This window comes from Leuresthes tenuis, unplaced genomic scaffold, assembly GCF_036924035.1.
Source record: "Leuresthes tenuis unplaced genomic scaffold, fLeuTen1.0.hap1 SCAF_14, whole genome shotgun sequence".
In the NCBI taxonomy this organism is placed as follows: domain Eukaryota; kingdom Metazoa; phylum Chordata; class Actinopteri; order Atheriniformes; family Atherinopsidae; genus Leuresthes; species Leuresthes tenuis.
The window spans coordinates 31,669,737-31,686,364 of record NW_027325368.1 but is presented as its reverse complement, the minus strand read 5'-3'; the positions used below and the strand labels follow the sequence as shown (position 1 = coordinate 31,686,364).

Here is a 16,628-nt window from a genome sequence, read left to right as displayed (position 1 = left end):
GTCCTTCAGGGATTTCACCGTCACCACAGCTGTCATCTACAAACTTCACAACACAATTGCCTGGATGCCTAACAAAGGAGTCCTGTGTGAATAGCATGTACAGCAGGGGAGCTTGGGACACACCCATGGCAGAAGGTAATGTTGAGGATGATGGGGAAGAATGAGACGCCATGGATTCTGAAACTTTATGGCCACTGTGTCAAAAAGTCCAGTACCCAGTCACAGAGGGACAGTTATAGCTCAAGCTCAAGCAGAAGCAATTTATTGATTAAAGTATGTGGAATAATGGTATTGAAAGCAGAACCTAAGCCAGGAAGAGCAGCCTAAAGTAAGAATCTTTGCTCTTCGAGTGGGAGGGAGTGGATAACTAACAACATGCCTCAGACACAGACCAGTTCCTCTTGGCATAGAGGGCATACTGGTGATAGTCCATGCTGATGTCAATACAGTTTTAATGTGGGCCTTAACCAGCCATTTGAAACATTTCATGATTATCAGAGTAAGGGCCATGAGACAATAATCACTTGTGCATTACACTACTGCACTTTAATGCACAAAAACTATGGTAGAGACAGTGAGGTGTTGAAGATGTCTATCTACACCTTGGTGAGTTCATAGGCACAGTCTCTTCTCTGTCCTGGAATGTTATCTGAACCCGTTGCCTTACAGTGTTGTTGAGAGATCATGTTTTCCTAATATCTTCAGGAGACACACTGAAAGGCAGCTCACATGATGGAACAGAGATCCTGAAGATGGGGGAGAAATTGAAAACTCAAAGCAGGCATAAAATGTGTTCAGTGCCTCTGTGAGAGATATGTTTAAGGGCCACTGCTCTCAGTACACATGCATCTCCTGACCTATAGGGTCCATCTTGTGATAAAGCCATGGACAATATGCATATTCCTCCAGGTTTAACCCTGCCTTGCTGGTTGCTGCTTCCCTAAATATTAGCTAGTTGGCTCAATCGAATAGTCTTGGAGCATGGAAATTGCTTCAATTGGGCCACACAGTGATGGTCCTCTGTGTTTGATGCAACAAAATCTCTGCACAGTAATGAAATAACAAGAAACAATCTACACCTTCCCATGAAAGTGAATGAAGTTGTGTACCATGAAACCTAAGAAAATTGACTCAGTTTATTTAATTTAGCATAACCACAGAAAATGTATATTAAAGTGAGCATTAAACAGTAAACTAAGGATGCCATATAAGACTTGCAGGACAGCTAAATATCTCATCAGTACGTCATATCTTATGAGCTTCTACCTCATGTAATCATCCAGCCTTCAATAAGTTCTTTGTTACTTTTTTATCTTTTTTCAAATCTTTTCTAGTTTGAGAATACAAAGGCATTTGAAATACTCAAATTTACTCAATTATGTGTTTTCTTTTTTTTTTTTTACCTGAATTGCATCAACAGTAGCCTTGAACACAGGGTTGTTGTGTTTCACCGTCCTCCAGTACTTTGGCCTGTTGGGATTTGTCAAATTACAGCCGTACTTTTCCAGGATATTCAGTGCTGTAGAAAAGCGCTGTAAGGATACAAGGGTCTGTAGAGAAAGCAGGGAGGTTAATTTGTTTTATGTGTAAAGCTCCATATTTTTCTTTTTTCAACTCAAAGTAAAACTAGATAATAAAGTAATTTTTTTTGCTCTTTGGCTCCCCCTTCATTTGCAGGATGCAACATCACTGTCATAAAAACAAAAATCTTTGTGAACCCTGCAAATGTGCAGCCATACTCATAAGTTGTTATGTTGAAGAGGTCCCAAAGGTGTCAGAAAAACCCCCACAAAAATAGGAAGCAACAGTCAAATAAAGCTCTGGAACCCAAAGCTGCTGCTGTACCTTAGCCCCAAGGTGCTTTCTGTCAGTTTCAGGCCCACAAATGTGCATGACAAAAGTCAATGTACCTCAAAATGAGCCAGAAACACATAGTTTTAAAGTTCACAAACTTTTCTAGTGTTGCTTTAAGTCCTATTGAATCAGGACTTAAATGTTACATAGGTCTGTTTCATGGAAAACATTCATGCTCCCTTTATCTTTTGTCTAACTTTTGACAACAGAATACATTTCTAATAATTTTTAATAATATTTCAGCAGTCACATGTGTCAACAAGCATATGTATCTAAAGAGGTATCTGAGCTATTTGAAAGGCTGCACTTTTGCCTTTACTTTTGTGGTTTTGCTGTTTGTTTTTCTTGTCCGGATTACTGCTCATCACAGTAGTTTCCTATATTCGCTTATCACCCCTTTAGTTCTTGTTTATTATGAGTTTCTGCAATATTTGAAATAAAGTTTTGTTCTTTACTTGGCCTGTGCTGTTAATGTTTAAAGAATGAATAGGAAACACCTTAAAATATCTCTATGATGTCAAATCAGTTCAATACTTAAATGTAAATTCATGGCTGTTCTGAACCCATAAATTCAAATAATTTAACATTATGTGCAGTGCAGTGTTAACAATAACAAATGTAAAAAAAAAATCTGTGTTGGTTATTTGCTCAAGTTCAAATTCATTTGTTCATGTCAGAAAGAGAATACCGTTTTAAATTAATTAACAAATTGATTACTTTTCCCATCGTTGCAACACCGTTGCCGTTACTGAGAATGTGAAGTGGCGCATTACTACAGTTTGGCCACACATCAGCTGCCTGCAGAGAGCAGGGGTGGGGATGATGTCGCCGTTGCTAATGCGTGGGCTGGGTCACTGCACGCTCTGACTGCCAAACACAAGAAGACAAGCCAGGGAAAATCAGACGCAGCGTCCTCAAACTGGAAGTACCAGCACTACTTCTCACTCATTTTAATTAAAGGCAAATGTTTCTGTAACATGCAGCTATGCTCAGGAAAAAAAGACTTTATCCACATCTGCCTCAAGCAACTCGAATCTTTTGACGCAGCTCACATCAACACATGCTAACATGACACTTGTTGCTGCTGCTGCTAACCCAACCCCAAGCCCACATATAGAAATATAGTGTTCTGTTTATTGTGCTGTAGGCCTACAGTTACAGAGATTTGCTCTACTTAATGGCCAGATTTTCCTTTGTTTCGTTTTACCCAAGTTTACACGTGTTTCTTAATTTTGCACTTGAATTTTATTTTAAAAATGTATTTTTAGGGCCTGAGCTGTGAATCAGCGGAGGCCCTATTGTATCTGAAGGAGTTATTCTTATTCTCTGTGCATTGGACGCCAGTTACTGTGCTTTTGCGCGTGCAAAAACTCACGAATTTTGGCATGCGTGTCAAGCTTCGTGTACACTACGGTCATAATGAAGTTGCTTCAAAGTGACTCTGTAGCGCCCCCTACTGATTTACTAAATACATGTGTCATCTGGGTTAGTTTTATGTAGCCGGACAAAATTCGCTGCACGCCTTCGTAATACCCAGACGCACAAAACAGCCTTATGGCGCCGGGTCCATTGGAAGTCGACCATTTTGAATTGAACGTGAAAATTAGTGCCGTTTTGCCTTTTTCCAAACTTGGCATCTGATCGAACTCCTCCTACAGATTTAATGCTACCGGCCTCAAACTTGGTCAGGTTTTATTCCCCATGACAAGTCATGGGGAATAAAAAAGTTAGGAGAATATCTTCCAAGGTCTGAAGGGTGTGGTTGTGACAGACCCTCAAAGTTAGACGACTCGCTGCTGTTCTCCACAAATTCACTTTTGCATACATTTTCAGATCTTCACCAAACTTCATAGGCTTGCCCAGGACACTGCCCTAACTGGGTACATATGCGCATACTGACACTCACCTATAGCGCCACCTGCTGGTGGTTGGAAACGTCACTTTGTTTCCACACCTCACATATGATCAAACTTCTGCTACTGATGTAATGGTAACAGCTTCAAACTTGGTCAGATTACTCTTCATCCATGGGGGATTAAAAGTTAGGAGACTCTTTTCCAAAGTCTAAACGGTGTGGCCGTGGACAGCGAAGGTCATGTGATGGCGATTGATGGTTGAAAGCCATATCACCATCGTAAGGTCATGAAACTTGCCACACACATCTACACTGACGACCTCGTACGTATCTAAAGAATACGTGTATGACAGATATAATGTTAATGGCTTCAAACTTGGTGTGGTTACTCTTCAGCCATGGGGAATTAAAAGTTGTGATCAACTTTTCCAAAGTCTGAAGGCTGTGTCCATGGCAGACCCTCAAAATTTGACGAGTTGCTGCTGCTCGCCACAAAACACAAAGTCACTCATAACATTTGCATACATTGTAGCTGTCTCAGAAAATGTTTTTATTTGTGAATATTATCTGTATTTAAGTTAAAGAAATGTAAAGTCGTTATTCTGTGTTCCGCCACTGACCTATTGTGGTGTAGAATGGGAATGCATGTGCATGCGCTGTTCACATGCTTGTTAAGTGGAGTGCAGGGTTTTTTGAGGTGATCAGTGTAGAAAGTGATGTTGTTATACAGGCATTAGCTTCTAGGTGACACCAGTTGGCATCTGGTGTTTGAATCCAATATACAATTTTTTGTAGGTTCGCTGCCCAATAGTAGTACATCAGATTGGGCAAAGCAAAACCAACTTCTGCTTTATGCCTCTGAAGTAGTACCTTACGAATCCTGGGATGTTTGTTTCCCCATAAAAATGAATACATCAATTTATCAACAAAACTAAGAAAGGATTTTGGGAGGAAAACTGAAATACTTTGAAAAAAATGTTAAAATCGAGGCAATGTATTCATCTTAATACAAGATATTTTGCCTGCTAGAAATAGGTTAAGAACACTCCATTTCTGGAGGTCACATTTACGATTATTAATCAGGGAAATACATTTTTTATCATACAGACCAGAAAAGAAGCGTGTAATTTTAATTCCTAAATATTTAAAACCTGATTTAGAGAGACAAAAGGGTAAAAGTTTTTCTTCAATTTGAAGGGGTAAATTTTTAATTCGAAAACGTTTTACTTTTCAAATAATTTAATTTGTACCCTGAAAAACTGCCAAATCAGTGTAAAATGTCAGGAGTAGATGTCACAGGGTCTGAAAAGTAGAGCAGCAGGTCATCCACATATAGGGACACTCTGTGCTCTATATGTTTTCTGAAGACTCCTTTAAAGCGGTGTGAAGTTTTCAGCATGATGGAAAGTTGTTCAATTGCTAAAGCAAAGAGAAATTGGCTGATAGGACAACCTTGCTGCGTACCCCTGGAAAGAGAAGCGCAATTTGTTCGTAATAACCCTTTCTTTAGGTAATGTATATAGCAGCCAAATCCATGACAGCAGTCCAGGTCCCAATCCAAATTTTTCCACTACAGAAAATAAATATGGCCACTCAACTCGGTCGAATGCCCTCTCTGCATCCAGGGAAACCACCACCTCAGGGGTCACAGAGGACGAAGGAGAGTGCACAACACCGAGGGGCCTGCGTATATTAGAAAAAGAATGATGACCCCCAATAAAGCCTGTCTGATCTGTGGGAACTATATCCATCATAACAGTATCGAGACTAATAGCAAGACGTTATAACGCGGCGTGCTGGCAACTTGCTATAATAATAATAATAAAAAGTCTGCTGCTTTGCAATAAAAACTCTACAAACAAACTGAAAAAAAATGTCTTGACACGTTCTTTTATTCTTTTACTTTTTACGCATTTTCTCGTGTGAAATGTGCTACAGCTTTCTTAAAATCAAATGTGTGCAGTGTCTCCGCGCAGCTTGAAATGCGCATCAGTCGTGTGACTTTTCTCTCCCCCAGTCAACATTGCTGTGCAGTTTTGATGCGATTCTCCAGAGAGAAGCCTCTCTCTGCAGAATGCAGGCACGCCGGATCACGGAGGCTATCTTGGCCAGTTTAGCGCACTCGGGGTAGATGTCGCTGAAATCTCTGAGAACTTCGCAGGCTATTGAGAGGTTTGAGCCTCCATAACCGCGGCGCGCTGTCGTTACAGCAATGGCATCTTGCTGCACATTTGTGGCATCAGTGAGCGGGGTTGTAGCTGCAGCCGACTCGTCCTCACTTGTATATTGTATATTCATAAAAGATTCAGTTTTGTGTGTGTAGGTTTTTTTTTAAATGTATTTTATTTAATTTTTTTATAAAATTCAAATTGTGCTCAGACTTGGAGGGAATATTTTCACAGGACATTTTGACCAGAGGGGTTAGAAAATACCGGACTTTGGCAGATTTTACCAGTCAAAGTCCGGTAATTACCGGAATATGGAAACCCAGGGTGGGGACTTTAACAATGTTAGGTTATGATCCTATGATCCTAAGTTTGATCCTAAAGTTGATAAAACATACACGAGGTATTACACAATCCTCACAGGCAATTGAATCATTGGAAGAAGAGCTAGATATAAATGGTAAAAGGGCCGTACTTGTCTAGCGCTTTTCTCGTCAATCTGACCACTCAAAGTGCTTTCATACTACATGTCACATTCACTCACACATTCACATATGCTTTTAGTTCTAATCATTCACACATTCATACACTGATGGAGGCATCGGTATTATGCATATAGGGCGGCTGTAGCGCAGGAAGCCCATCAATCGGAAGGTCGGTGGTTCGACTCCGGCTTCTCGGTATGAATGTGTGTATGAATGGTTAGAAAGCATGTAGTTATGTATAGATTTAAGACGTGCTGTATGAGTGTGTGTGAATGGATGAATGTGGTGTAGTGGTAGAAGCGCTTTGAGTGGTCAGTTAGACTAGAAAAGCACTATACAAGTACAGTCCATTTACCATAGGCAACATGGGGTTCAGTGTCTTGTCTAAGGACACTTAGACACGTGGCCAGGAGAAGCCTGGAGTCAAACCATCAAACCTTCTGAACGCCAAAGACCAAAACTTCAGTCTACTAGGTGGAGATTTAATTCATCTCTGCTCAGGGATGAACATTCAGTGGAATTTATTAAAGAGAGACATTGGATTATTGGCTGAAAAATGAAGGTCCAATATCAGATCCAGCCATGGAGGGGGATTCGTTTAAGGCTGTTATTAGAGGTCAACTTATTCATGGTATAAGTCAAATTATTCAATTGAAAATATGCACTGCATCCAATCTGACCACTCCATTCTTCTTGAACTAAACAAATTAAGAACGGAATAAAACTCTATATTATTACAGAAGAACCACTGGGACAACTGGACTTCTTTTTGGAAGCTATTACAATTACAAAGACCTGGATGACTGAGAATCAGAGAATAAATGGGCACCCTTCGATCAAAGTATTTTGATGGGGGGGTAATGGGTAGGGTTAATGGGGGTTTACAGCTAAGGTCAGGAGGTTGTGAGGAATATATTGGTTGAATGTTTAAATAACAGAAAGGGTTTGGGTTAATAGGAAAGGTTAAGTTTTAGAAAGTCCTCCTTTTTGACAGCTTCAAAGGTAATGTAAGGTAAAGATGTGAAAATAATTAGATGTCTTAGGAATTGTTCGATTCAGGAGTTGCCAGCAGTGCAAGGATTTGGGAGGGATTCAGGGTAACAGATAGTTCATAATGACCACTAGTGTCTCGATAATCGTACATTGTTACTGTTTCAGTAAGAGACAGGGCATTCTGTTAGGGTTTAAATCTGGCAACATCTGACTGATTATCTCATGGTGTGAGGATGAGAAGACAGGTTGAAACAGATTGTTAATATTGGGTAATAGTGTCTCACCAGATCCTGCTGTGTCAACATATTTCATCTGGCTATATCAGATGTATCAGCTAATACCATGAGGCTGAAATGCCTGGGGGTCACAAGAATGCACCATACTGTGAGGGTGAACAGAGGATAGCTATGTGTAGCAAATAGGGATAAGCACAAATTACATAAAAAGGTCTCCCTCTCAGTTTTCACTCATGTAACATTTGGTGTTATAACAATCATGCTTTGTTACTGGTTCAGGTGTTGAAAAAAAAAGCCTTAATAATGAACAAGTGTATGTAGACTTAGATTCCATCATGACACATTTCTAACTGTTATTCTTCTGAACCCATTGCACAGGAGTTGGAGGTTTTGTGTTACCACAATTGGACTTTGACAAAAGAAATGATTCAATAAAAGAACAACAATTATAGCTACTAGTGATGTGAAGGTAAGCTGTCCCTGCTGTGAAACACTGCAGGCATCCCACGTCTAAGAGACAAGACAACCACAAGAGGGAAAGGCCTTGTGCAAATATACCAAACAATAGAGAAACATTCAGTTGAATAAAACACTGAGAGTGCGTCTACTTTTCTTTTTCACTTTCATTTTTTAACATCAAGCTAATTATGAGATATTAGTTCATATGAGATAAGGAACATAGTAAAATAAACTAATTGTTTATTTTAAGTGATTTTGATAAAAATAAAAGTAATTATGCAAAAATGTCAAGAAAGATTATTCAAGAAAACCCCTGAATCAGGTTCATATGCACAGGGGGCTGTTAATGTAATCTCACAGCAGCTGTATATCTGCATCTGCACTGGGAAAGAATAACTCAATAAGCTGGCTTTTGTTGCTCCTCATACTTTGTTACTCTGCTGCTAAAAGATTTATCTACCTTCAGTTGACCAGTGTAAAGAACGTTTCAGGAACCTTGTTACTGATCCTTATAACTGACTCAACATTTAATTAGCTTTATTCAATGTGATCTTCATTGCAATTTATTATTAATCAAGGTGATCACACACAGCCAACGACAAACAGCTCAGTTTTCAGGACTGCAGACTGTACAGAAAATGTAAAAACCTCCAAACAACATGCAAAGGAATAACCTAAGGTCAAAATAAAGTTTTCTAACAGTGCAACATGTTCCTCAAGCAACAAAACTTATGCAGCAGCTGAACACCGACTTACCCACGAAGTGATCAGAAGTGTCAAGAGACAGATGTTTCTCTGTGATAAGATGATTCAATTAAAGTCAGCATTTAATAAACTTTTCCACAGCTGGAAAATGATCACCATCACCTGCATGAATCAGCAGTTTAGTCAGAGAGGCACCATGTACGTTCCCATGAGAACAGGGTGCACCCAAGTGATTTGGCAACTAAAGACTTAGAAAAACTTATCTGGAGATAATGGTAGGTCACTCTTTCAGCAGGGTCAGGTTCTCAGCTGTCACCCTACGAATATTTGATTCTATCTTTCATTCTGAGATCTCATTCATTTCCAGTTAAACATTTACATTAGCTGTGTGTAACAGATAGTTAGAAGTACAAGTCACATCCTGCATTTTCTGTTACTGGCGAGCTGTTAGCTCAAATGTGGAATAAATTTTCTCAGCAGCAAAAGACTGCAGCGAGCACACTGAAATGTAGTCCAGAGTTATCTCTTCACAAAGCCTTTTAGGGGTGCAATGCAATGGTCCAACCAGGAACTGTAGAAAATAAGCCAACTTTCTGATGAATTACTCTGAAGTGGTGCCAGTGTGAAGTATTTTACATAGTGCTGTCAAGAGAGTAAAAAAAAATAGAGATTAATTAATTATGATCTGTAATTAATTGAAAAGAAATGCTGAAAAAAGCCTTCAACTTGAGGTATTTCCATTTAAATTCATTACATTATTGCAGCAAATCAAAAGATTGATAAATAACAAAAAAGCAGCTTTATGAAGTCATTTATTGTTTTTAACAGATTTGAACAGATGCTGTACGAGCCATTTACATTCCACTGTATTTGAGACTAGTCCCAAGCACTGCCTGCAACCTTTAGTTTCAACCTTTTTTCAATCTCCAAATAATTACAAAATAAAAATAAAATAAAACATCAGATCCATATAAAGTGCTGTACGTTAACACATAAAAAAACAGTAACAACACTTTTCAGATCAGTAGAAGTACTGGACACTGAACTTGTTGCTTTTCCTCTGCTTCAGATAATATAAAATAAATAAAACAGAACCAGCAATCACAGTGCTGTTTGCACATAAAAAATTAAAAACATTGTTCATCATCACAAAATAAAGTGCTGAAATAACATCAAGCAATCACTTCTAATGGGGTACAGATGACATGGCAGCTATGCTGACCTCATGCTTCTTATTTCTTCTTCTTCAGCCAGTCGCTGAGACAGACCAGCTTGGTCACATTTTCTTTTTGTACTATGTGGCCTGCGAGACTAAACAGTCTCTCACAAGGTACGGAGGTTGCCGGGGAGGCCAGGTACTTGCGTGCCACGACTGACAGCTTTTCATAGGCTCCTGAGTGAGCATACCACCACTGCAGGGGACAGTCATCAATACTGATGCTGGACCCTGCTCTGTAGCGCTGCAGCTCTCCGGACTCCATTCCATCTTCTTCTGAGTCAGAGTCGGACCCCAGCAGAAGAGCGCTCCTCCTCTTCTTCTGAGCTGGTTGATCATCCTCTGTGGAGGGCTGGAGAGTAGCTGCTCTTCTAGGCTCTGCTGCTTGGAGCATGTTTTCCAGACTGGTCCACACCTGAATGAATGAATGAATACATAGATGGACAGGTAGATTTATTTTATTTTGTGCAGCACTTTGTGTTGCATTTCTTATGTGTAAAAAGTGCTATATAAATAAAGCTTGATTTGATAAAATTGGACTCAATAGTCCAGCTTATCCTTATAGTCTTTACTTGTTCCCTCTTTTCTCTTGGAAGACATTTCAAATCCTTGAAACGTGGATCCAGTGCTGTGGCCACCTTGAACCACGTCTCGTTGGCTACAGCTTGCCGTGCTTCTAGGTCCCTCTGGAAGGCATTCTTGAACTTCACCACATAGGCTGGATCATCATCAGTGATGTCCATGACATCATTTTCCAAGTGCAACTTGTTGCTGGTTAAGTTCTGTGGTACTTGCAGGGCTTTGTTTGAAATGGCCAACAATCTTGCGGCACTTTGCTAGTACACCAGCAAACCCACTGCCATCGAGGCAGACTGTGATGGTCCTCTGGAGAATGTGAGCATTGCAGGCGATGTGCTCATATGGAAGGGCTCTCATAGCAGCCAGCATGTTTGCTGCGCTATCTGTACCGATGGTGGATATCTTATTTTCAATTCCCCAGTCATTTGCCACATTGAGGAACTGTTCGGCGCATTTATCAGCAAAGTGCTTGGTTTCTGTTTTCATGACGGTCAGCGCAAACGAGTTGAGGTTCCACTCACCATCAATAAAGTGTCCGGTCACCCCCAAATAGCTGTGGTTGCCAGCTGAGGTCCAGTGATCTCCGGTTATAGCAACAAAGTTGGGCGAATCCTCCACCAAAATCTCAAGTTTGTTTTTCTTTTCGCTGTCGTACATCTTGCTGATTTTGGTCGTCACTGTAGTCCTGCACGGTGGCTTGTATGATGGGTCATTGGACGCAGTTTGCAACACCTCTGTTAACCCCTCGTCTTCCACTATGTTTATCGGCCTGCAGTTCATCGCTATCCACTTGGCAAGAACCTTCGTCAGCCTGTCGGTCGCAGACTTGCTCATACGCGGGATGTTCTCCTTGAGTTTAGTTTGGCGAAGAGCTTTGCTATAGATCGCTAAATTGCTAACGTTAGCTGTGGCTGCACTGTCTCTTGACAGTGTCTCTTGACTGTGTGCTTTGCGTTGATGTGGTAGGCTAAACTTGAGCTACTTCGGTGGTAAGCAAACTCCTTCTTACAAAGAACGCAGATCACTCTACCTTTATCAATGGTGCCGTCGAGGCGTTTGTGAAATGTAAATTTTCCATTCATTGGACCGACAATTCTTACATGCTCCTCCATTTTCAAGTCTCCTCACCTTGCCCAACTACAGTGGGAGCCTATCAGCTTATCCCAAACCATCCCAAACACAATGACAGCCAATCAATGTCCACTTCAGGGTGTGACAGACCATTGATTTCCAACCCAAGTACAAGAAGCCCAACGTATAAAAACGGATTTTAAAAAAAGGCAACTGGCATTCAAAAACAGCAAAGTTAGAGATTAAAAATTAGATTAACGCAATTAAAAAAATATAACGCACTAAAAATCACTGTAATTAATTAATCTCCATTAACGCGATAATTTGACAACCCTGATTTTACAAGCATAATATGTCACGATTTAGGTTTTCTTCATGTCTTGTCTCGTCATTTCCTGTTTTATTTTGAAAGCACTAACTGTCTCCTCTCGTTTCAGGTATCTTGCCCTTCCTCCCGTGTCAGGCGTCTGATTGTCTTCCCTGATTCCCAAGTGTTTCCACCTGTTCCCCTTGGTCCCTTGTGTGTTCAAATAGTCTGCGTTTCCCTTGTCCTGTGCCAGTATGTTGTCTCTTGTCACAAGCTTCATGACTCGCCTCTTGAACCATAGATTCCACAGCCATAGTTTCCTCGAGCCTGCAGTCGAGCTCCTGCAGAGCATATTGTTTGTAAGTTATTCATAGCCATAGTTAATTGATATAACCACGGTAAGTTTAACAGCCTTGTTTTGTTCCTCCATTTTTGGAGTGTTTTTGTTGTAACCTTTCATAGTCATCTCCGTTAGCGGAGCTTTGCGTTCGTTAAAGTTAATGTTTCATAGTTCCTCCCCGAGTGGAGCGATTTTGTGTTTTGTTCTTGAAAGATCTTCATGCCGCCGTTAGAGGTGTGCCTTCAAGTTAATTGTTTAAGTTTCATAGCGCCTCTGTTTTTAAGACCGTCTTTTGTTTAAATCCGCCTCAATAGGAGAGCGTGAGAGTTTATTTGGTTATCGTTCATAGCTTTTCTGTTTTACTCCTTAGCTGGAGAGATTTGTTTTATAACTTTCATAGCTGCACTTGTCCTCAGCCATATTTACTGAGGAGAGTGCTTAGGTGTTTCACAGCCTTTTCTTTTGTTCTGTGAGGAGATCCTCAACCGGCCTTATCTGCTGTGTTTGATTTAATAAACATCTTTGCTTTTGAACTGAGTCTGAGGTTGTGACATAATGCTGCACTGTACAAACATGTTTAGTGTGATAAGTCAAAGGTGGAAGTGGATAACATTAGACTCTGCTCTTCAACGCTTCAATAAGCCAGTTCACACATATTCCTGATCAAATAATGCAACATTCCAAAATATTGGACCTGAATCCGACTCCATGTCTGATTGTAGTTAAGCTGTTAACCAGCACACAAGGCCTGAGTTTAAGAAGTGGGTTTCCTAAAGAAGTTTATTCAGCCTTAAAGACTTCAGACTCTACTTAATCCATCCTTCATTTGAAATCAAAACACAATAACCTCAACTGAAGGGACTTTGTGGTAAGATTCAAACATGAACAATTGTTCGATTGTATGAGTAGATAATGTGGAACGAACAGGTGAGCATGCAAAGCAAACGTACTGCTCTCCTGAGGACTCAGGATTAAATATAATAAAGATGATCAAAGTCTAATCTCTCCCGAATTGTTTATGGCATCTTGGTTACTGCCTCAGCCCCGTTTTGTGCTGTTTTCTGATCGTTTATGCTCCACCAAAGATTTGATTAAACTGAAATTAAAGCTCCATGCTTTTGTTCTGCATAAAGACCTTATAAACTGTACACTTCATGCCCACCAAACTCCTTTCTGCTCTTAGATTTTACCTGAATTTAACCTTAAGACCACTGCTGACATTATTCTTAAGCTTGATTTGTAAAAGATGTTGAACATGAAAATCTTCCTGACCTTAAATGCTAGTGACTTGTAGTTCTTAAATCAACTTAATCTGAAGGCGCTGGTCAGATTCTTTAACCTCATCTCCCTCCTTGGATTATTAAAGACAACTATGTGTTTATCTTAAACAGAATACCGGCACACATTCGGTTCTAGTGAGGAATAGCTACGGATAAAAGAAGAAAAATAAATAAATTTGGCAGAAAACAATCTCAGGTGAGGACAATGACAACAGGCAACACATGCCACTCTGTAGAATCAGCAGTCTGCAGACAGTGAAAACCAGACATATATACGTAGCTCAGGTGTCTCATGCAGCTGCAGTAAAGGTGACATTAAAAAGAGAAACTTTCTATCATTTAACTAAAAGGGGGAAAAAGGTCTAAATTAGCCACAAAATATTAAATATTCTGCATCTAATGATTCTTTTTTACATCTTTGATTTGCTACTGATGCAGAGTTCAGCACATGCACGATGGATAATGTGACGGTAATAACGATTCTATTGATACAGAACATACGCAGAAAATGGATCCTAAACTGTATATCTAACCAGCAAGAAAATTACATCCAGTCTATATGAAGGCAGCAATGTCCTGTGTTTCAATCTTATTTTACTTTTATTATTATTATTATTTTCTAACCAAAGAAAAACTGCATTTCATCAATTTAAAAAAAAATAGATTGGATACAAATGAGCTGGTTCACCAAATGCAGCCTAAAACAACATCCATAGGGATGATAGATTAATTTCAGAAGTCGGTCATAGGGAGACTTTCCAATAAAGAATATCAATGTGCTATCTGGAGGGACCAACAACAGAGGTCACAGAGCCATTTTTTATTTGCATAACTACCCAGTAAAACAGCCAGGAGGCCATTTTCTGTAACAAACAGGGTGAAATGATCACATTGTTCTGTCTTTGTTCTGTCAGATCAGTTTTACTATGTTCCTTATCTCATATGAACTAATATCTCATAATTAGCTGGATGTTAAAAAATGAAAGTGAAAAAGAAAAGTAGACGCACTCTCAGTGTTTTATTCAACTGAATGTTTCTCTATTGTTTGGTATATTTGCACGAGGCCTTTCCCTCTTGTGGTTGTCTTGTCTCTTAGACGTGGGATGCCTGCGGTGTTTCACAGCAGGGCAGCTGGACGTGTGCACGCCACCAACACACACAGTCATGCACACACTGCTCTGTGATGTCGAGGCTGATAAACACACACCATGCAGAGAAAGGAAAGTTGAAGTGTAAAACGGAACACTGTGACACTAACTGACAGCTTACCTTCACATCACTAGTAGCTATAATTGTTGTTCTTTTATTGAATCATTTCTTTTGTTAAAGTCCAATTGTGGTAACACAAAACCTCCAACTCCTGTGCAATGGGTTCAGAAGAATAACAGTTAGAAATGTGTCATGATGGAATCTAAGTCTACATACACTTGTTCATTATTAAGGCTTTTTTTTTCAACACCTGAACCAGTAACAAAGCATGATTGTTATAACACCAAATGTTACATGAGTGAAAACTGAGAGGGAGACCTTTTTATGTAATTTGTGCTTATCCCTATTTGCTACACATAGCTATCCTCTGTTCACCCTCACAGTATGGTGCATTCTTGTGACCCCCAGGCATTTCAGCCTCATGGTATTAGCTGATACATCTGATATAGCCAGATGAAATATGTTGACACAGCAGGATCTGGTGAGACACTATTACCCAATATTAACAATCTGTTTCAACCCCCCTGTCTTTTCATCCTCACACCATGAGATAATCAGTCAGATGTTGCCAGATTTAAACCCTAACAGAATGCCCTGTCTCTTACTGAAACAGTAACAATGCACGATTATCGAGACACTAGTGGTCATTATTAACTATCTGTTACCCTGAACCCCTCACAAATCCTTGCACTGCTGGCAACTTCTGAGTCGAACAATTCCTAACACATCTAATTATTTTCACATCTTTACCTTACAGGGACCGGTCTTTGAAGCTGTCAAAAAGGAGGACTTTCTAAAACTTAACCTTTCCTATTAACCCAAACCCTTTCTGTTATTTAAACATTCAACAAATATATTCCTCACAACCTCCTGACCTTAGCTGTAAACCCCCATTAACCCTACCCATACCCCCCCCCCCCCCTAGATGTCAAAGGCCACCTTACCACATGTGAGCAACTGGAAGTAGGTCAAAGGTCACCTGTCAAATTCGTTTGATTGAAGGGTGCCCATTTATTCTCTAGAATCTACTTCAACAATCAAAGTCTTTATAAATCAGACGACCCTAATACTCAAGATATTAGTTGTTTTTTATCTAGCATAAAACCATTTCACACGAGGAACAGGCCCAAATTGGCCCTCCATCCTGTGAAAACATTGCAGCCTTTCCCAACTAACTAAATCAGCAGTTTGAAAGGTTTGAGGCACCTCTGCAAGGGAAGTCACTCCCCTCCCTGATGAACAGGTGCTCCATCTGGACACAACTGAGATCAAGAGAACCCTCAGGAAAGTGAACCTACAGAAACAAGCCGGCCCTGAAAACATACCAGACCAGGTGCTAAGGGACTGTGCGGACCAACTGACAGGGGTTCTTACTGACACTTTCAGCATCTCACTGGACCCCCCAACGGCTACGGCCGTTTTTAAAAACTTTGTGTTTTTCTCATCTTTTTTCCAAAGCTTGCATTTGTCTTGTTTTTGTTTGTTTCTCTCTCCTGTCCCCCCCCCCCCCCCCCCCCCTAAATGACCAAAACAGAGGGGAGCCATCCCTTGTTCTGGCTCTGCAAGATGTTTCATCCTGCCTTTGCAGCTCAGGACAGGGAAGATCCAATATGTTGGTTTCCTTAGCTATGCAACTTTTTACAAACTGCCATTTAAAAAATTACTAAACTGAACTGTATTGAACTATGAATTGGAATGTAGTGGGCACGAAGTGGAATTAATTTGATCTAATTGGACTTGAATTGAATTATAACTGCTTTGAATTAAATTGAACTGGACTCTGTAGAATGTTTGAAATTATTCTATTATTCTTTTTTTTAATCAATTGAGTTTTAAATTGACACTATATAGAAAACTAAAACAAAATTAACTGA

At 40.0% G+C, this 16,628-nt stretch overlaps 1 protein-coding gene across 2 annotated transcripts in view; it reads right to left on the bottom strand.

Moving 5' to 3' along the window:
* rnf31 (ring finger protein 31) overlaps positions 1-16,628 on the bottom strand; it is a 113,594-nt gene that overhangs the window by 95,981 nt on the left and 985 nt on the right. For both annotated transcript variants that reach the window (XM_072363574.1, XM_072363575.1), the window contains exon 3: positions 1,404-1,550. In XM_072363574.1, coding sequence (XP_072219675.1) covers positions 1,404-1,550 — 147 coding nt within the window. The remainder of the gene's footprint in view (positions 1-1,403; positions 1,551-16,628) is intronic.